Source organism: Sus scrofa, chromosome 12 (genome assembly GCF_054392235.1).
Source record: "Sus scrofa isolate SSC_HxYL_T2T_F1_AM1 chromosome 12, Sscrofa_HxYL_maternal_Yorkshire_Landrace_v2.0, whole genome shotgun sequence".
NCBI classification, from domain to species: Eukaryota; Metazoa; Chordata; class Mammalia; order Artiodactyla; family Suidae; genus Sus; species Sus scrofa.
The window spans coordinates 61,625,341-61,645,588 of NC_139394.1; the positions used below are offsets into that span (position 1 = coordinate 61,625,341).

The 20,248-nt window shown below is 49.4% G+C and overlaps 2 protein-coding genes across 28 annotated transcripts in view; one reads left to right on the top strand and one right to left on the bottom strand.

Annotated features, from left to right (window-relative positions):
- DNAH9 (dynein axonemal heavy chain 9) overlaps positions 1-20,248 on the top strand; it is a 330,145-nt gene that overhangs the window by 298,497 nt on the left and 11,400 nt on the right. For 7 of the 18 annotated variants that reach the window (XM_084986157.1, XM_084986159.1, XM_084986164.1 and 4 more), the window contains one exon: positions 7,370-7,759. In XM_084986157.1, coding sequence (XP_084842283.1) covers positions 7,370-7,759 — 390 coding nt within the window. Of the gene's footprint in view, positions 1-7,369; positions 7,760-14,094; positions 17,062-20,248 lie in introns of those variants that run through there. The other 11 variants (XM_021067883.2, XM_084986160.1, XM_084986161.1 and 8 more) reach the window with 9 other exon arrangements.
- ZNF18 (zinc finger protein 18) overlaps positions 4,596-20,248 on the bottom strand; it is a 36,764-nt gene continuing 21,111 nt past the window's right edge. For 6 of the 10 annotated variants that reach the window (XM_084986174.1, XM_084986172.1, XM_084986171.1 and 3 more), the window contains one exon: positions 16,402-17,660. In XM_084986174.1, coding sequence (XP_084842300.1) covers positions 16,885-17,660 — 776 coding nt within the window. In that variant the 3' untranslated portion in view covers positions 16,402-16,884. Of the gene's footprint in view, positions 8,294-16,093; positions 17,661-20,248 lie in introns of those variants that run through there. The other 4 variants (XM_084986178.1, XM_084986177.1, XM_084986179.1 and 1 more) reach the window with 3 other exon arrangements.

Here is a 20,248-nt window from a genome sequence, read left to right on the forward strand (position 1 = left end):
GAGCTCTGGAGGAAGGGAAGGAATATGACCAGTGGTGATAAGAAGAGTCTTCTAGAAGTCCCAAGCAGAGGAACCCTGAGCCTGTTCCAGAGTTAACTTGCTTTAGCTGGAACAGAGGGTCCGCTCAGATGAGTAAGAGCAATTCGGTGAACTTCAAAAGGTGACTGGTGGTGACGACATTGCCCCAGGAGCAGTGAGGACAACCGTGTGTTGCCTTTTTCTCCGAGTCCCCCTCTGAAAGGGACAGAGCCGTCTCCACTTAAAATCACTGCCATAAAAACCTGGTCTCATTAGGACAGGTCCCCAAAGTGACCTGGTCATTGGACTCCTGGGGGGCTTTATCCCAACACACAGTCCCATCTCCACCCTCCAGTGCCACCAGCCTCTGGAGTAGAGGTCTGGAAACCTATATTTTTCACCAGCAGCTTCATAATGCCAGTGGGGGACACGTCTGTGAAGCAGCCTCGAGGCAAGTAGCTAGAAGAAAAGATGGACAGGTGTCTTCACGGAACAGTGAAGGCGCAAAGGGCCAGCGGCAGCGTTCCGAGAAGGACCGTTTCAAGTCTGGGAAGAGGTTGGGCTGAGCTGGCAAGAAGTGAGGGTGTGAGAGGAACCATCAAAGGGAGTGAACGAACAGGAGGGGCTCACGGGGCACCTGGCCTGCGCGGGAGACGTGAGGGCCCCACTGGACGTGTCGCTCCCGGAGCAACGCGGGAGGCGAAGCACGATGTGGGGAGAGGAACCTCTGAGCGAGGTTTTCCTCCTGGTTCCTTTTCCTTAACAGTCCCGTTGAAGTTCTAGGGCTGTTTTAGGTGGGGGTCAGGGGGACACGGGGCAACTCACGCTACCCAGCACATCAGACAGGCAAAGCCACACGCTCTGCCCAGACCGGGCACCAAATTAGTAAATACCTAACTTTTCAAGTCATTAAGTCAGTACTCAGCATTTCTGATAAAGAAATCTGTATTCATAATTGGCTGGATGGGAAATGGTAATGCCACCCAAAAGCTGAAGAGAGAGGCACAGCGCTTGAGGCTCCCAGCTCCCAGCACAGAAGTGGGAGCGGAAGGCAGGGCGGCCACCTAGGAGAGGCCAGCCCGCCACAGCCCGGTGCCCGCAGAGAGGAGTTGAGTAGAATCAGCATCCGGCTCTCAGCATTCCCATGAAGCACCGGGTCCTGGGAGCATCCGGAGCTGAGCAGTCAGAGGTGCTGACTCCCACTAACATGCACAAAACCCCAGGTATAAACCTCCCAGAGGCCAGTTTATCCCTTTCCAGTCCTTTCAGTACACCTTTCAAAGGGCCATCTACTGACGGACGCCTGCCCCGAAAAATCTCTGCCTGTGTAGGAAAACTGCAGGAGAAGCTAAACCCTTACGCACCGTCCTGGGCCAGGACGGTAGCCACCAACAGCAAGTTAGCACCCGAAATGTGGCGAATCCAAACTGAGACGTGCTGTCAATGTAAATTAAACTCCAGGTTTCAAAGAGGTGAGACAGGAGTTCCCATCGTGGCACAGTGGTTAATGAATCCAACTAGGAACCATGAGGTTTCGGGTTCGGTCCCTCGCCTTGCTCAGTGGGTTAAGGATCCGGCGTTGCCGTGAGCTGTGGTGTAGGTTGCAGACGTGGCTTGGAATCCGTGTTCCTGTGGCTGTGGTGTAGGCCAGCGACTACAGCTCCGATTGGACCCCTAGCCTGGGAACCTCCATATGCCACAGGAAGTGGCCTAGAAAGGACAAAAAGACAAAAACAAACAAAAAACCAAAGATTTAAGACAAAAGGAAAGGAAAAATATCCTGTTAATAGTTTTTTATATTGATTACATAGTGAAATGATATTTGACATTTTAAATCTATTAGGTTAAATAGCATATATTATGAAAATTAAATTCGGAGTTCCCATCGTGTCTCAGTAGTTAACAAACCCAACTGGCATTCATGAGGACGCAGGTTCGATCCCTGGCCTCATTCAATGGGTTAAGGATCTGGCATTGCCGTGATCTGTGGTGTAGGTCACAGACGTGGCTTGGATCCCGCGTTGCTGTGGCTGTGGTGTAGGTTGGCAGCTACGGCTCCGACCGGACCCCTAGCCTGGGAACCTCCATATGCCACAGGTGTGGCCCTAAAAAGACAAAAGACCAAAAAAAAAAAAATGCATCTGTTTCTTTTTACTTTTTTTTATGTGGCTACCTACCAGAAAATTTTAAATTACACACATGACTCCCATTCACAACTTGCATTATATTTCATAGCACTCTCTTAGACAGCGTCACGGCCAGTCCAGAATCGGGGGCTGGGAGCCGTCTTTTGTTATTCACATGTTTGCTGGCATCACATGTTCCCGCTGTGCTTCAGTGGCTGATTGCCCCCCTGACTGACAAACTGTTTCTCAAGATTCAGACTTAAGCTGGCTGACGTGGGGAACCACTCTGGCTCTTCACAGTCATCCACGGGGTGTTGACGTAATGGTTCAGGCCCTGCCTTGGCCCTTTAGTGACCAGGCTCCCCACCCCGCAGGCAGCCGCCCTGGCCCATGTAACCCCTAGAGTACGTCGATGAATGGGCCTGCTGTCCCCACAGTCAGGACGCCAGACTGGAAATGTTGGAACCCGTATAACTCCCCTTTCCCTCCCCATCTCGTCACCTCCTGGGTTTCGAACCAACGCAGGCTGGTGGCAGAGACCATCTTCACAGGGAAAGAGCGGCAGACAGGAGCCGACCCTCCAGACATGTGCGGCCTGCAGCCCCTGGGAAAGGGCTGAGGGCGTCCTGCTGAGCCTGCGGAATGAACCCTGGCCACGTGCCTGGGAGCCCAGAGCACCAGCCACTTGCAAAGCTCCAGAGGTGCCCTTTGCAGGGAACCCTTCTGGCCATCCGGAGGCTGGAGTCCTTAGGGTTGGACTGGAGCCTGTGAATCGGAGATTTTAACAAGCTCACTGACTTAAAGCAGAGAAGCCCTGGAGGGAAAATCGGGTGTTTATTTTATATCATATCAAAGAACGATTATGAAAGCATTTATCTAGAGGGATGACACGAGCGGCGAAGGCTGCATCCCCGTAGCCCCCACATCCACGGTCAAGTGCCCCCCGTCCTCCCTTCTCCCGGTTTCCCTGTCACGTGGATGGGGAGCAAGCCAGTCACAGGACCCTGACGTGTGGCACCTTCTTGAGGCTTTAGTGATTTCCTTGTAAGTTTTCTTCTTGCTAGTTCTAGACTGTGAGCAAGTGAGTGCCGCCATCAATCGGTGTTCCACAGGATCCGGGCAGGAGGAGTTTGAGCCCGGGGAAGCAGGTCCCTCTACTTGGGTAGCTGGAGTCTTTACAAAGGGCCTGCTTACCCGGCAGTTTGGCCCCAGCAGCCTCCCATCTGCCCACGCCAGCCTCCACCAATCTGGCAGCATCTCAGGAAATGAATATTCTGTGAACACCTTTCAGGAAACGCTGTCCCAGAGTCTCTAGGCGTATCCCTCTTCTCCCAAGAAAGGGACCCGCGTTTCGCTGCGTGAATTTGGCATGGGGTTCTCTCTGGTGTCCTCTCAACCCCTCCTCTGAAAATAAGTCCTTTCCGCTGCCCTTCAAGGCCAGAGGCAGGCGATTGACTCCTTTTCCTAATCGTTCCTGCTTCACTCTCGGACAGGCAGGATCTCAGAGGTGGCATGTTCTGTAAGCCTCCTTCACTCGCACATGCAGTTGGGAAAGGCACAAAATCACTGTCAGGATAACTTAGAATCCTATTGTAAGCAGATGTGGCAAATTTTTAGGAATGCCAAGTTACACATTTCACGTTCCCTGGCTGTCAAAATGATGTTAGATTTCTAAAGAGTATTAAAAATTAAGTATTGTCTATGCATTTTTTTTTTCTTTTGTCTTTTCAGGGCCCCGCCTGCAGCATATGGAGGTTTCCAGGCTAGGGGTCTAATCAGAGCTACAGCTGCTGGCCTACGCCACAGCCACAGCAACGCCAGATCTGAGCCACGTCTGCAACCTACACCACAGCTCACGGCAATGCCGGATCCTTAACCCACTGAGCGATCCCAGGGATCGAACCCCAAACCTCATGGTTCCTAGTTGGATCCGTTTCCACTGTGCCACGACGGGAATGCCCACATTTTTTATTATCAGATTTTATTTTTTAGAGCAGTTTTAGGTTCACAGCGAAACTGAGCAGAAGGTAGGGAAAGTCCCCATATTCTCTTGGCGCCCCCCCACCATCAACATCCCCCACCACAGTGGTCCATTTATGACAGTTGATGAGTATGGTTCATCACCATCCCCCAGAGTCTCCTGTGGTTTACACGAGGGTTCACGCTTGGTGTTGTACCTTCTGTGGGTTTGGACGAGTGGATCCATCATGATAGTGGAACTCCATCTGAGTTCATCTCTACTGTCTCTCTCCACGGCCCTCAGCTGTGCCAGGGCACCAGGACATTTTCCTCCCCCTTTTCCCGTACTGCCAACCCCGCCCTGCGAGGTAACGCTGTGGGATGAGTCCAGGACGGGGGACCTTGTGTCCCCACCAACCCACGCGACCAACAACATCCACGTGTACAGTATACTTTCATAGACACACCAGATTCAACAGATCCCAAAACAACTTTGGAGAAGCGAATTTATTTGGTATATTATTTATAAAAGCGCTTTATAATTATGTAAGCACATGGGCCATTGAAAATTCAAAATACTCATTTTAAAGTGATTTTTGAATGTGGCCTCTATCCTTTTTTAAGTCTACTGCACTTTGTTTTTGTAATAATTCTCGATTTGTCTACATATCCTCTGATCCAGTTTAGCCATCATGTACTACTGATGTGTCCACAAACATGTTTTATGAAAACTGCAACATATAGGATTTTTTAAACAACCCCGGCAAAAACACACACACTACAGTTTAGTTGCCAAACAGAAAAAACTCAGCTCTCTGTTTAGAGCGCTGCTGTCTGATAAAAGGCTCTGTGATGGTCGAATGTTCGTGTCTGTGCTCATGAGGGCCCGTGTGGCTGCTGAGGGCATGAGATGTGGCGAATGTGACTAAGGAACTGATGCTTAGCGTTGTAATTTTGAGTTGCTTGTGCTTACATAGCTTCATAGGGCTGGTAGCCATCCTACCAGACACAGCAGGCCTAAAGCATCTGTACTTGGATGCTGCAGCGCAAGGACCAGAGCCTACTGAGGACTGGCCCCCAGCTCTGGCTGCTAAAGAGGTGGTTCAGGTAAAGAACAGTCCCTCGTCCTGCCCCCGAGGAGGATTCAGGCCCCTCCCACCCAACGGCTTGCAGCTCTCAGAGGCCGATGTGTTAATCCACCGTTAACCCTTCTCCCACGGACCCCTCTCCTGGTCCTCTTCCCTGGGCTGCGTTAGTTTGCTTGGTCTGCTTTGAGAGACCACCGATGGAAGGGCTTAAAGTACAGTCAGTTCTAATAGTTGGAGGCTAAGTCCACGAGCAGGTGCTGGCCAGGTGGGTTTCTGGTGAGAGCCCTCTTCCCACTTTGGGCCCAGCCACCTTCTCTCTGTGTCTTCACATGGAGGGGGCAAGGGGGGCAGGGGGAAGGGAGAGGGGTTGATCTTCCTCTTCTTCCACCGGTTGGTTGGCCCAGGACCACCCCGATGACCTCATTTAACCTTCATTACCTCCTTAAAGGCCCCACCTCCACAGAGCCACATCGCAGGTTAGAGCCTCGGTAGACACGCTTTGGGGGACTTCAGTTCAGCCACGGCAGGACTCTTTGGGGGCTTCCGACCTGTTGGTTCTGGAATCTGCAGCCACCTCCCATGGGGAAGTTGCTGTATTAGCCTGACCGATACCGACCCGTAGTTCCAGCCACCAACCCAAACCCCTTTGGTTGTCTGCTCAGGCCTTGAAAGGCACCCGTGCATCGTGTCAGTGAGTTGCCCTGCTTTTGGCCCTCTTTGTCACTCGATCACCTGACGCAAATTCTCGTTCATGGATGGGCAAAGAGAAGTGGCATCAAAGCTCCTAGGCATTGGGGCTGTGTCCTGTATATGGGAAAAAAGTGCTGAGAACCACGGATCTGGGGTCCCCAGCCCTCCTGACCTCCTGGAAGCCGCTGTGCTTCCGCCACTGCCTCCTCTGCACAAGGCAGAGTTCTCAGCTGCATCTCCGCTGTCTCTGCAACAGGCAATGCTGAGCCTCCTGGCCTGTCTGTGGCTTTTTCCATTTTAAAAACATACCTGGAAATGTGGTACGCCTTTTCCTGACCGATCCCCCCTCCACTCCCTGACCCAGGATCCCTTCCTTCATCTTCAAAGCCAGCAGGAACTTCTGTTTGCCTAATTTGGGTGGTTGAAAGCGATAACCTTTGGTGGCAGATGCAGGAAACTTGTACCTCAAACTTGGTTGAGCCTTGAGGTGGCCTCAGAATCCTTCACAGCACACGGCTCTGATCGGCCACCTGGGTACAGCTAGACAGACACATGCAAAGAAATCTGCTTTCTATCCCTGCAGTAAAGTCCATTGACCTGAGGGAAGAGAAACAAGACAACCCTGTAATTCAGGCTGCCTTACCCGGCCCTGCTCTGATTAAGAATGGTGGACCCTTCTTTACACTGTGAATGTAGGTGTGTCTTAACATAGTCCGGCCATCGGACTCTCTGATGCAGAAAGCGTGTGACAGTTACACTCTTCCTGGGAAATTCATAGTGAAGTTCTTCCTCCATCTCCTGCAAGTCAGGAGTCAGGGTGAGTTTCTGGCTATCATTCAGGAACTGACATATGTTTAAGGAAGGTACATTCAACTTTTTATGTATTTCATTTTGTTTTGTTTTTTGTCTTTATAGGGCCGCACCCGCAGCATATGGAGGTTCCCAGGCTAGGGGTCCATTGGAGCTGTGGCTGCTGGCCTTCACCACAGCAATGCAGGATCCGAGCCGCTTCTGTGACCTACACCCCAGCTCACAGCAACGCCGGATCCTTAACCCACTGAGCAAGGCCAGGGATCGAACCCGCAACCTCATGGTTCCTAGTCGGATTCGTTAACCACTGCGCCACAACGGGAACTCCCTGGCTGTGGCTGCTTATGTTTCTAAGCCTCATGCAGATGCCTACAGGGCTGCTGCAAAGGCTGGTGGCTAAGCGAGGAGCCCAAGCTCTGAGGACGGAAGCAGCATGGGACCCAGAGATGGACCTCACAACGGTCAGTAGGCAGCGGCAGGCACTGGGGTCACTGGAGCGGGGAGGGTTTTAAAGGAACAGCGTCTGTGAGACAAACCATGCAGATGGAGTACTAGACAGGGACAGCCATCGTGTCACCACCCTGGAGTCACCTCCTGCTTGTTAAAGATCCCCAAGGCCCGTTTTTTCCCAGGAACTTGCTCTCCCCTCACGCTTTCCCCTCTCGCTCTTAACCCCAGGGGGAGCTGACCATGACCAGCAACATGGAGAACTTACAGAATGCCCTGTACCTGGACACCGTGCCAGAGCCCTGGGCCAGGCGAGCCTATCCGTCCACGGCAGGCCTGGCAGCCTGGTTTTCGGACCTGCTGAACCGAATCCGGGAGTTGGAGGCTTGGACAGGCGACTTTGCGATGCCCTCTACCGTGTGGTTGACAGGCTTCTTCAACCCCCAGTCCTTCCTGACCGCCGTCATGCAGTCCACGGCCCGCAAGAACGAGTGGCCCCTGGACCAGATGGCCCTGCAGTGCGACGTGACGAAGAAGAACCGAGAGGAGTTGAGGAGCCCCCCTCGGGAAGGGGCCCACGTCCACGGCCTCTTCATGGAGGGCGCTCGCTGGGATGCGCAGGTGAGTCCCGGGAGGAGAGGGGCATCCTCTGTGGGCGGACCACACCACGTTGCCCCCATAAGCTGTGGGTACGCAGAGGGACGTCCTGGCGTCTCCCGACCCAGGAAGCCTTTCCTGGAGGCTTTCAGATCGTTTCTGTGCAGCCATGGGTGGTGCAGAGAGCCCGGAGTGAGTAGAGTGGCTACAAGCCTGGCTGGATGTGCATCCCAGCCCCACCATTTCTTAACGGTGAAAACCTGTTTATGCAACTGTGAAAGGGGAAAACGGAGTTGCTGTGATGATTGAATAATTAATATGAAAGACGCGTAGAACAGTTCCTGCTCGCAAAGTGTGGGAGTCAGCGATCCTTGCTGCTGTGCTTCCCGGAGATGCCATTTCCTCCCTGGTCCGCTTTCCTCGTTCATGCGCTCTGGCAGGGCAGGAATCCCTTCTGCTTTTTACCCTGCTCCCTGTCGGTGAGTAGATGTCCTTTAAATGATACTCTGAAGGATTCCTCACTGCAGGCTAAGAAGATGCTTTGTTACCTGTAGGAAACTAGCAGAGAAGCACAGGTGACGGGGATAAATAACAAGAACAAGGATGGGTAACTCTAAAACTAGTTTATATTAGTTATACACGTGGTCTGGAAGAAATACTTAGTGAAATATCCCACGTGGCAAGGAACACTCAACTCTTCCTAGCAGTCCATACAGCGGAATGAGGGGAAACTATCAGAAGCTCTGGAAGATTCCGCAGGGCCCCGTAAATATGGACGTAGAGTTGTGCTAAACGGAACCGTGTCCCCTTAAAATTTATCTCCACTCAGAACCTCAAGATGTAACCTTTTTGGGAATCGATCTTTACGGATAGAATTAGTTAAAATGAGATCAGACCAGAGGAGGCCCTGAATCCAGTCATCAGTGTCCTTATCAGGAGAAGGCCACGCTGGAGACCCAGAGGAGAACACTCTGTGAAGATGGAGGCAGAGCCTGGAGTGACGCAGCTCTCAGGCAAGGGGTGCCGAGGATTGGAGCAGCCCCCAGATGCTGGGAGCGGCACGGGACGGTTCCTGCCTCGGAGCCTCCACGTGGAACCCCACCCACCCACATGTGAAGAATTCTGGCCCGCAGGACCCTGAAGGAATACATCCCTGTTGTTTTAGGCCACCGAGTTTGTGGTAATTTTCTTATGGCAGCCCTGGGAAACCCATCACGGGCCAAGAGAAAGGACAGTAAAGTGGGAACCTTGAGAAGGAAGACTCCTGTCCTCTCTCCACCTGAACATTTGCACAGGATTGTGTCAGTGCAGATCCCACTTGGACTGTATTAGGTGCAGGGTCATCGAGGGTGAGCCAGAGCCGGGATACCAGAAACACCCAAATGAGAGAAGTATAGAAAGATTAGTAGGGAAGACGCCCAGGAGGAAGAGCATCGGCCCTGCAGGGACAAGGGACATTGATTCCAGTCATCTGCCTCCCATTTGTCACTATCTTGGTTTCAAATACTAATGAAAACTCAAAAATAATAATAATAATAATAACACCTGCCCACCAAGAGTTCTTGTTCTCAAAGGTTCTAGCCCAGAAAGAATTCCAGGAGTTCCCGTCATGGCGCAGTGGTTAACGAATCCGACTAGGAACCATGAGGTTGCGGGTTCGATCCCTGGCCTTGCTCAGTGGGTTGACGATCCGGCGTTGCCGTGAGCTGTGGTGTAGGTTGCAGACGCGGCTCGGATCCCGCGTTGCTGTGGCTCTGGCGTAGGCCGGTGGCTACAGCTCCAATTCAACCCCTAGCCTGGGAACCTCCATATGCCGCGGGAGCGGCCCAAGAAATAGCAACAACAACAACAACAAAAAGACAAAAAAAAAAAAAAAAAAAAAAAAAAAAAAAAAAAAAGAATTCCACAAAGTTGGATGATTAAGGATGTCCAAAATTCCTCTCCTCCCTGAAACAAGAACATTGGGAAAAAATCAGAATCAAGCTTTTCAGAACTCTGGAAATTAACCAGAGGCTTTTGGCAATCCAAGCCATGCCTGTTGAAGAAAAATGGCTGAATCTCAGTAAGAAGAGCAAGCTTTGTGGCCTTTCAACTTTCTCTCCTCCCATCCCCTTCTCCTCAACTCTGTGGTTGCCTTGACAAATAGCAAGCCACAGTCAGTAAAGAACAGCAGCCTGGCAGTCATTGAAGGGGACAAGATGGCGTTGGAATGCCTTCAAAACGCCATTCCCAGAAAAATTGTCATTATTTCCCAGTCCGGTGGCTCTCCGGAAGACCCTACTAGAAGTCTGCCTTTACCAGACCTGAGTCAGGACAATCATAGCCTTTTCCCTAGGGGTACTTGCCGAAACAATCAAAGAAATTGTTTAGCACTGCATCTTGACTGGGGCAGTAGATAACAGCGGAGCAGATAATAGGCTAGTCGAAAAGCTGTAAAGGATACGCTGGAGAAGGAGATGTTCCTAGGGGGCTCTGAAAACCTTGACACACTCCTGGAAACTTCAGAAGGATATGCCCATCTGCAGAGTCATGCACATGCTCAAGAAAAGCATTAGAAGGCCCTAAGCTCTCACTTCAAGCTAATGTAGAGGCTCTGTGCAAACAGGAAGTGAAGACTGAGACCGGGTTTTAAACTCCCAAGCTAAGCATTGACAGCATGCCCCTCAACAAAGATTGCGAGACTTCTTTGTTCCAAGCATTTAGGGAAACCTCTGTCCAGCTATTTGCTGACCACTGAGCTCCCCGAGAAGGCCACTTCAGTGGTCATGCATGACAGAGAATACAGACTTTACAGATTCAGCTCAGAAACATCACTAAACGAACAACAACAACAACAACCCTATGGAGGGAGAGCGTCTGATTTCCAGACTTGCCACATCATATTACTTGAAGCATTCATTTCAACAGCAAATATGAGACATGCAAAGAAGCTAAAAGGAATGGCCCATACACAGGGAAAAATAATTGGTCAACAGAACTATCCCTGAGGAAGTTCAGAAGCTAGACACACTAAACAAAGACTTTAAATTAGTTATTTTAAATATATTCAAATAACTGAAGAAAAACATGTCTAAATAAAGGGAATGTGTGAGCAATGTCTCACCAAATACAGAATGTTAATTAAAAAGATAGCAGCTATTTAAATGTAGAAATTCTAGAGTTGAAAACTATAATATCTAAAATAAAAATTCAATAAAGAAATTCAAGAGTCGATATGAGTAGGCAGAAATCACCAAACCTGGAAATAGATCAGCTGAAATCAGCCATCCTGCATTACAGAAAGAAAAAAAGAATGAAGAAAAACACACAGTCCTAAAGGCCTGGAACACCAAGGAGCATATCAGCATAGTGGGCGTCCGGGACAGGCGAGAGAAAGAGCCAGAAAGAATAGTTGAACAAAGGATGGCCAGCCTCTTCCCACATTTGATGAAAAACATTCATCTACACATCCAAGAAGATCAACAAAGTCCAAATAGAATAAATTTAGAGGCCCATATCTAGATATGTTATAATCAAACTGTTGAAGGATACAGACAAAGAGAGAATCCTGAAAGAAGCAAGAGAAAGAAACATCACTGACAAGGAGTCCTCAATGAGACAAACAGCTGATGTCTCATCAGAAACCAGGAAGGCCAAAAGGCAGTGGCATAGCACAGTCAAAATCCTGAAAGACTATCAGACAAAACTATCTTTCAAACATAGAGGTGAAATTAAGACATTCCCAGATTTTAAAAAGAGAGAATTCATCACTAGCAGACCAGCCATACAATAAATACTGAAAGGGGTCTCTCAGGCTAAAATGAAAGGATATAAGACAGTAGCTCAAGTCCACATGAAAAAATGGAGTACCCCTAAAGGTAATTACATAGGAAAATGTAAAAGCCAGTAAAATGTACTTTTTGTTAGTAACTGTAATTTTTCTCATGTCTACTTTAAAGAACTGCATAAAGCAATAAGTATGAATACTAATAGACATTAAATAAATAAAGGTGTAATTTGTGTAGGAGAAGAGGACAAACAAGAGGGAAACAATGGCGCTACCTAGGAGTAAAGCTTTTGTACACTCTTGAAATTAAGTTAGTATTAATATGAAGTAGATTTATATATATTAATATACTAATTATAATTCCCAGGGCAACCACTAAGGAAATAATTCAAAAAGTATATAATACAGAAACTAAAATTAAAATGGATTTAACACCAAAGAAAGCAGTAATATAAGAACAAAGAAGACATAACACATATAGAAAACAAAGAGTAAGGTGGCAGGTGTAAATCTTACTTTGTCAATAATTACATTAAATATAAATGGATTAGGAGTTCTCTTGTGGTGTAGCAGGTTAAGGATCCAGCATTGTCGCTGTGGTGGCTTGGGTTGCTGCTGTGGCAACAACAGATTTGATCCCTGGCCCAGGAACTTCCACATGCCATTGGCTTGGCCAAAACAAACAAACAAATAAACAAGTAAATGGATTAAACACCATAATTAAAAGGCAGAGATTGGCAGAATGGATTAAATTTAAAAACCTGATTCAACTATATGCTGTCTACAAGAAACACACTTTTTTTTTTTTCTTGCTTTTTAGGGCCACGCTCCCAGCACATGGAGATTCCCAGGCTAGGGGTCCAGTCGGAGCTACAGCTGCCGGCCTACACCACAGTCACAGCAAAGTGGGGTCCGAGCCGTGTCTGTGACCTACACCACAGCTCATGGCAATGCCGGATCCTTAACCCACTGAGCAAGGCCAGGGATCGAACCCTCATCCTCATGGATCCTCGTCAGGTTCGTTAACTGCTGAGCAACTAAGGGAACTCCTAAGAAACACACTCTAGATTCAAAGACACAAACAGATTGAAAGTAAACAGATGAAAAAAGGCATGCCATGAAAACAGTAACCAAAAGAGAGTTGGGGGACCAGACTAATAGTTGACAAAATAGACTTAAAGACAAAAATTGTTACTGGAGAAAAGATAGAAGAGATAGGAATTATAAAGGACAAAAAAGGGGGGTTTATAATAATGAGGTCAGTCCATCAAGAAGATATAACAATTATAAATACATGATCACATAACAAAAGGGCCCCCAAAATACTGTCAGAATTGAAGGAAGAGATAGATGATTCAACCATAACAACTGAAGACATCAATACCTCCCTCCTCATGGTGACGGCTAATGGTTACAGAGTTTCTTTCTGGGGTGATAAAAATGTTCTGGAATGTAGACAGTGTTGATGACTGTGCAACTTTATAAATATACTAAAACCCACTGAATTTACATTTTAAACGAGTTAGTTTTATGGTATACAGGGTAAAAAAGGTTCTAGCCCTGCTGCCACCTGCTACCATTAACACTCAGTTGTGGGGGACAAAGGAGCCCTTCGTTCTGTTCCTAACCATGCCTCATACCAGCCTCTAACCGAAGAGGCACGGCCTTCCCTTTAAATAGATTTCATAGAAATTAAACCAAGTTCTGTCCACAGTATGAGGGGCTCAGAATCACCTAGACACAGGCGAGGAACCTGCAAGTCACTCTGGACCAGCGTTTCCCAAAGTATGTTCATGGAACACCAGTGCCCTGGGAAGTGAAGAGGGTGCAAGGAAAGCGTCCTGTGGGCAGATAAGTTCGGGAAACAATGGGATCAACATTCCGTCACCCCCAGGACGTCTCGTCTTCGGTGTGCGCTGCAAAGCTTCAAGTCCAGGGGTGGAAAGTACCAGTTCCCAAGCTTATTTCACCAAGGAACCCTTTTGTCCCTCAGAACACTCCTCAGGGCTTGCAGGAAAAATTTCCCCAGACAGCTCCGTGGCGGTATCTCGGAGAACCAGAGAGAGGCCCCCGCTGGAAAACGAGAGATCGGCCAGGTGCCTGTTCCGTGAGTACAGGTAGGCACAGCTCGTACTGCTCCAGAAGTCAAAATGCTCAAGAGGATGGGCGCTACCACCTAGAACAGGACATGGCTGGAGCCTTAAAACCCTAAGTGCTTGCTGGCAGGAACTGTGTCTCATCCTTAAACCCAGAGCACCGAAGCATGACATCTGGCGAAGAGCTGCATTCAGAATGCTTAGGGAATGAATGAAAAAATAAGAGAGATTCAAGCTCCCAAGAGATTAATTTGTATATGATGAATAACAGCTTTGGAAACGCTGGAGAAGATATTTAAGCTGGCAGACAGCGGAAGTATGTTTTCCACCCCTGAGATTGGTCCCATCACGGGCTGTTGGGAGAACCTGTCGCGGGTGGACCTGAGGGTGGCCAGGTCTCCCTTGGGTCTGTCTCACCACTGGGACCTGCCGACAGGAGCAGGGCTGGCTGGCTGGGCTCTGGGTCTGATGAGCCGTTGTCGTGTGCTTGTCCTCAGGCCGGGATCATTACAGAGGGAAGGCTCAAGGACCTGACGCCCCCCATGCCCGTGGTGCTCCTCAGGGCCATCCCTGCAGATAAGCAGGACTGCCGCGGCGTCTACCCCTGCCCCCTGTACAAGACGTGTCAGCGGGGACCCACCTATGTGTGGACTTTCCACCTCAAGACAAAGGAGAAGCCGGCCAAGTGGGTCCTGGCTGGAGTAGCCTTGCTTCTCCAGATTTAGCTTCCCGCAGAGCCATGAAGAAGCAAGGTGGGCTGGAGGCTGCGCAGAGGGACACGTGGGTGAGGATAAGAAAGCGGAACACTCACCGTTCTGAAGGGTTTCTTTGGGGGAACTAGGAGGGAAATACGTAAAGTGGGGCTGAGCTAGAGGGCTGTGGACTAGGAGCCAGCGGGGAAGAATTTCCTGACACCGAACTTTCCCTAATAAAGTGATTTTTCTTCATCCATGTCTGGTCCAGGCTTTGAGAGTTGCAGAGTCTGAATTACCACGAAGAGCCCAAGAGAAACAGGCGTAGACACCTGAGCCCTGACACCGTTACATGGCCTACACCCAGTGCTCTAGTTCCCAGCATCACCCATGCATCAGTCTCCGTTTTCACGCGCCCCCCCCCCCCCGCCCCCATGTGATGTGTGCGCACGTTATGGTTTGAGAAAAATTCCTCTGGATCGGGGATCACCAAGCTTTCTCTGTTAAGGATCAGATAATAAACATTTCAGGTTTTGCAGGGCAACTGCTCAACCCCAGAGCGGCCACAGACAAAACATAAATGGGCGTGGCCACATTCCAGTAAAACTTTATTTACAAAAGCAGGTGCTGGGCCGTATTTTCGAGGATAAGGGAAGCGTGTGTGCAATGCTTCTTCCTCACTAATTCGCATCCATCCAAAGAATGTTCATCTAACATCTGCTGTTTGCTGAGGACAAAACTCAACAAGGTAGGCTGCTTCCTTGTATCGCTCTCATCCTTCAGCTCATTTAAGGGGCCCAAGGAGAAACCTGTCCCCTAAAGCTTATTACCCAAAAGTTGTCTAGATTGTCCTCTCGTGGAACAAATTTTCTCTGGATGCCTCAAGAGTTCTACAGTTTTAATGAGTTCTACGGCGCTCTATCGAGAGGCTTGTTTGTTATGTTGTCGGGAGGTTTGTTTGTTATGTTGTCTGGGAGGGCTCTGCATTCCTTCTAGGATCATTTTCCCCACATATCCTTGGAGAGGCTTTTTTGGATTAATTACTATTTAGAACAGTGGTTCTTAATTTTTTTTTTATTTTTATTTTTTTGCCATGCCCTCAGCATGTGGAAGGTCCCCAGGGTAGAGATCGAACCCATGCCACAGCAGCAACCTGAGCTGCTACAGTGGCAATGCCAGGTCCTTAATCTGCTGTGCCACCGGGGAACTCCAGTGGTTCTTAATCTTGAGCAGGTGTCAGAATTCCCCGGAGGACTTGTTAAAATATGAAGACTGAAGGCTGCCGGGCCCCACCCTTCAGAATGTATGACTCAGTAAGTCTAAGCCACTGCCGATGCTGCAGGCTGGGGGACTGCACCTTGAGGCCTCCTGATCTAAACACGAAATCCCACCATCCTATAAACCTCAGTTCCACCATGGTTTTCCTGCTTTCTGCCCTGTGGTTCCTGCATCCCTCAAGGAGGGGCCTTCTTCCTCCTCTGCATGCTAGAAGAGGGGTAACAGACTCCTCTGGAATCCAGGAATGCCAGCTTGCATCCCATCTCTTCTCTCATCAACCAGCAGTGCACTTCCCATTGTTTGCCAGCTTGTAGTTTCCCGCCTAGTTTCTCCCTCTCCGGGGAGAGAGCTGTGTGCCCACTAGTGCCACCCTTCCTGATCCCCACGGAGAACAAGGCACCGAGAGCAAGCAGAGGCCCGACACACGGTACGAGAGCAGCACACGCTGGGTCTCGTAACTTTGGAGGACAAGGACAAGTGGACAGGTTAGATATATGTGTTAATAAACCTCGAGACACGCTATAAATTCGATCAATACCATTGATTTCTTCCTCACACATACAGACAAAATGAGATAAGGAAGACACTTTTACAGCACCGAGCACTCTGGCCAAAACGATGGATGGCCTAAGGGAGACTCCAGGAGAAAGAGGGGCAACTTGAGGCCCAAGAGTGAGTGGGAGGCGGGCATGGAAAGGGGACACCTGCGTGTCCAGCACTGCCCTGCTAGCGGTAAACCTGCGGGGTCCGTCCCAGCTGATGGAGGACCTCGAGTACCACACAGGGCCTGTGAGTTACAGTCAGTGCACGGTGGACACTGCAGACACAAACGAGACCGGGAGTGACTGGCTTTATTGAAAACAAGGGGCACCCATGCGACAGAGACCACACGTGGGCGTGAGCTCACTGGCCTCGACGCACCCCTTCTGGAACAGAAGACCTGCTCTGCTCTGGGACCGCAGTCCTAAAGGTTCTTCCCCGGAGCGCCAGCTGTGGCTCATGCAGTTCAGCCCTTCCTGGAGAGCACTCCTAAAACGGGGTCTCCTAATGACACCTTTCCCCGGGGGTCCACGAGGAGAGATCAGCTGAAAGATGAAGACTTGTCTTTCTCCTGATGGAGAAGCAAGAAAGCAACCCCGTGTGAAATCCCATCCAGAGGCCGAGATACCCTCCAGGTCTGACACCAGGTTCGCCTCTGCTCTCCAATCCATGAAAAAATGGGAGAACAGGGAGATTTTCTAGGAGATGCAGTTTCTCCGGATGGAGCCTAGAATCTTCAAATGGACCCAGAGACAGAAATGGGCCAGGAGAGCTTGGCTATTGAAAGCGCTTCTTTCCCAAGTGGGATCTTTGATGCTTGTCAAGGCTTGACCTCCAGCTGAAACTTTTCCCGCAGAGGGAACATTTATAGGGTTTCTCTCCTGTGTGAACCCTCTGGTGTCTATTAAAGTTGGATCTTTGAATAAAGCTTTTCTCACAGATGGGACATTTAAAGGGCTTCTCTCCTGTGTGCGTTTTCTTGTGGTAACACAGCCCCGAGAAGTCGCTAAAGCTCTTCCCACAGTAATCACACTTGCAGGGCTTCTCTCCTGTGTGGGTTCGCTGATGTTTCACCAAGTTTGAGCTCCTCGGAAAGGCTTTCTTGCAGGTGGGGCACTGAAAGCTCGTCTTGGCGGTGGTGTGAGTTCTTTGGTGAAAAATAAGCTGGGGGTTCCGGTAGAAGGTCCTCCCGCACTCCCTGCAGGTGGGCACTCTCTGGGCCATGGGCGCTCTCAGCTGCGCCCGCTGGGGGCCCTCTCTCCTCTCCTCCACACCCTGCACGGACGGCTCTCCGGGGGGGGCTCGCGGCAGACGCGGACTCTGCCGCTTCCCCGCACTCCTCTCCTGCGGAGAGAGCTGGGCCCCCGGCCACTCGCCCTGGGGGCTCTCCTGGGCCTCAGGGGGGTTCTCTTCTGCTGCAAGGTGCTTCAGCTGGTCCTCCCCGAAGAGGCCGCCCACGGAAGCCTGAGAAGGTGGCTCTCCTGAAGCTGGAGGTTCCTGGTCCCTGCAGTTCTCCAGGTTGAGGTTCTCCTTGTCATTCTCCTGTCGGGCCCCTGGGAGCAGAAAGAAGATGTGGCACAGCTCAATTAGGGGGCGGCCCGACTTTCCAAGCCGTGTCTCAGAGAAGGGGTCATCCTCAACCAAGAGGGCCTCGGTGAGGGAAGAAGGCAAACGCTGTCCAGCCTGGACCCAGGCTGTGACTGGGCGCTGGGGCCGAGGCGGCGGGACAGCAGGGACAGCAGGGACAGCAGAGCAGGGCTCACAGAGGCCGCAGGGGCCGGCCCTGCTGACAAGCAGCAAGTGCTTCTAAAGGCCCAGGAAAAACAAGTCTAGGGTGTGAGGAGTACTCTGAAAAGGTTTTCGGCTTTTATCTGTTTACCTAGACAAGATAAACGGGATCAATGAAAACAACTTGAAAAGCTCACAGAGGAAAACCAAATCGACCTCAATCACAGGCCCCAGAGGCAACAGCCAGGAGGAGACGTTTCCCTCCCGTCTTTAGTTGATGCATAGGTGCTATGTGTTCACACGGTGTGTGATTTCTCCCCACACGACTCGACTCGCATCCCACTGTATAGAGAGTTCTCTGTCTGGCTTTGTAGCATTTAAATTGTAACTGGTGGTACTTAGCAACTTCTCACGGATTCTCCCGTTCACGAGTAACCCCCACATTCATGAAACGCAACAGTGTCACTTTACTGGGGCTGTGATGCAGAGCAAGGCTGCCACGTCCAGGTGAACCTCTCGGGCTGTGCATGAATCCAGCATTCACTTGTGCCTCATTAACTCACACAACAGCTCACCTGTGCTCTGCGCATCATAACTTAGGTTTTTGGTTCTTACGACTTGATGCATGGAGTGAAGATTTCATTCTGGTGGTAGAATTTATCTTCAACTTTTAAAAATTACGTTCTTCCTGCAGATCTAAAGACGCTATCTGCCTTGCTCTTTCCTATGTTAGTGCCTTTCCAATTACTGACAGAGACCTAGGAGTCTCCTAGAGAACCAGACCTGACTTGTTCGTGTGCAGAGCCTTGCAGGACCGTCCTCTCCAGTGCAAAGGCACGTCCTCCTGTCTTTAAAGGGGCCTTTGTAAATACCGCTTCCAAGAGCCGACTAATGGCCCCCCATGGGGATGTCACACTAAACACTTAAGAGTAAAGACAGAATTTTAAGAATTCGCCCAATGTACGAATCTAAGTTGTTTATTATATTCTACTGCTAAAGATAATGACAAGCATTCTTCTTCACCAATGCTGCCCACGTTTCTGATCCACTCCTTAAAGGAGGTTCCTCCAAGTAGAATTACTGTGTCAACGGGAACGAGGGGTGTTGTTCAAGCTGTTGGCATTTACTGGCAAATTGACTTCCAGAAGGACCCTGCTATCCTCCCGTCTGAGAGGCTGGGCAGAGGGGAGACGAGTGTTCAGTACTTAGGTATTGACTGTCTCGAATATCTGCCATTTAGATGGGTGGAAAAGGGTTTCTCATTGTTAGAAATTTTAATTCTTTAGTTATTAAAGGATCGGTTTTTTTCACATTTATTTTTCATACTTTAAGACTGTTGTCCACTTCTTTACCGGGAAAGTGACTTTGTTCTTATCAACGTGCATTAACTCTTTCTATATTAAGAAAAATAGTCAAATGCCATGACTATGTCATGGTCATGAAAAGGGTTTTTCATCAGTTTAGTTACTTTGTTTGGGATTATTTACAATCTAGAAAGTTGTGGTTTCTTTTTAAAATTTTTTTAATTTTTACTTTTATGGCTGCACTCACAGCATATGGAAGTGCCTGGGATGAGATGCAAGCCAAGGCTGTGACCTGTGCTGAATCCGTCCACGAGATCCTTAACCTGCTGCACTTCAGTGGGAATTCCTGGTTTCTTTCTTTTCATATACACTCAAGTCTGTAAGATTTTCCTTAATGATTTTTCCCATTGCTCTTTTTTTTTTAATTTTTTTGGTTTTTTTTAGGGCTGCACCTGCGGGATATGGAGGTTCCCAGGCTAGGGGTCCAATCGGAGCTACAGCTGCCAGCCTACACCACAGTCGCAGCATCGCAGGATCCGGGCCACGTCTGCAACCCACACCACAGCTCACGGCAATGCCAGATCCTTAACCCACTTAGCAAGGCCAGGGATCGAACCCATGACCTCATGGCTCCTAGTCAGATCCGTTTCTACTGCGCCACGACAGGAACGCCTCCTATTGCTTTTATACTTATAAAAATCTTCCCCAGCTAGACATGAGCCAAACATTTAGTCATTTTCTCCTCTCTTATTATTTTATTTTCATATTTTATATCTTTTTCATCTATTTGACTGATTTTGTTATGTGACATATATAAAACTTAAGTTGGGAGTTCCCGTTGTGGCTCAGCAGGTTTAGAAACTGACTAGTATCCATGAGGATGAGGGTTCGATCCCTGGCCTCCTCAGTGGGTTAAGGACCTGGTGTTGTCACAGGCTGCGGCGTAGGTCACAGATGCGGCTCATATCCCATGTTGCTGTGGCTGTGGTGTAGGCCGGCAGTTGCAGCTCTGATTAGACCTCTATCCCAGGAACTTCCACATGCTGCAGGTGTGGCTCTAAAAACAAAGAAAAAGAAAAACTTCAGCTGATTCCTTCTCCCAGTCTTTT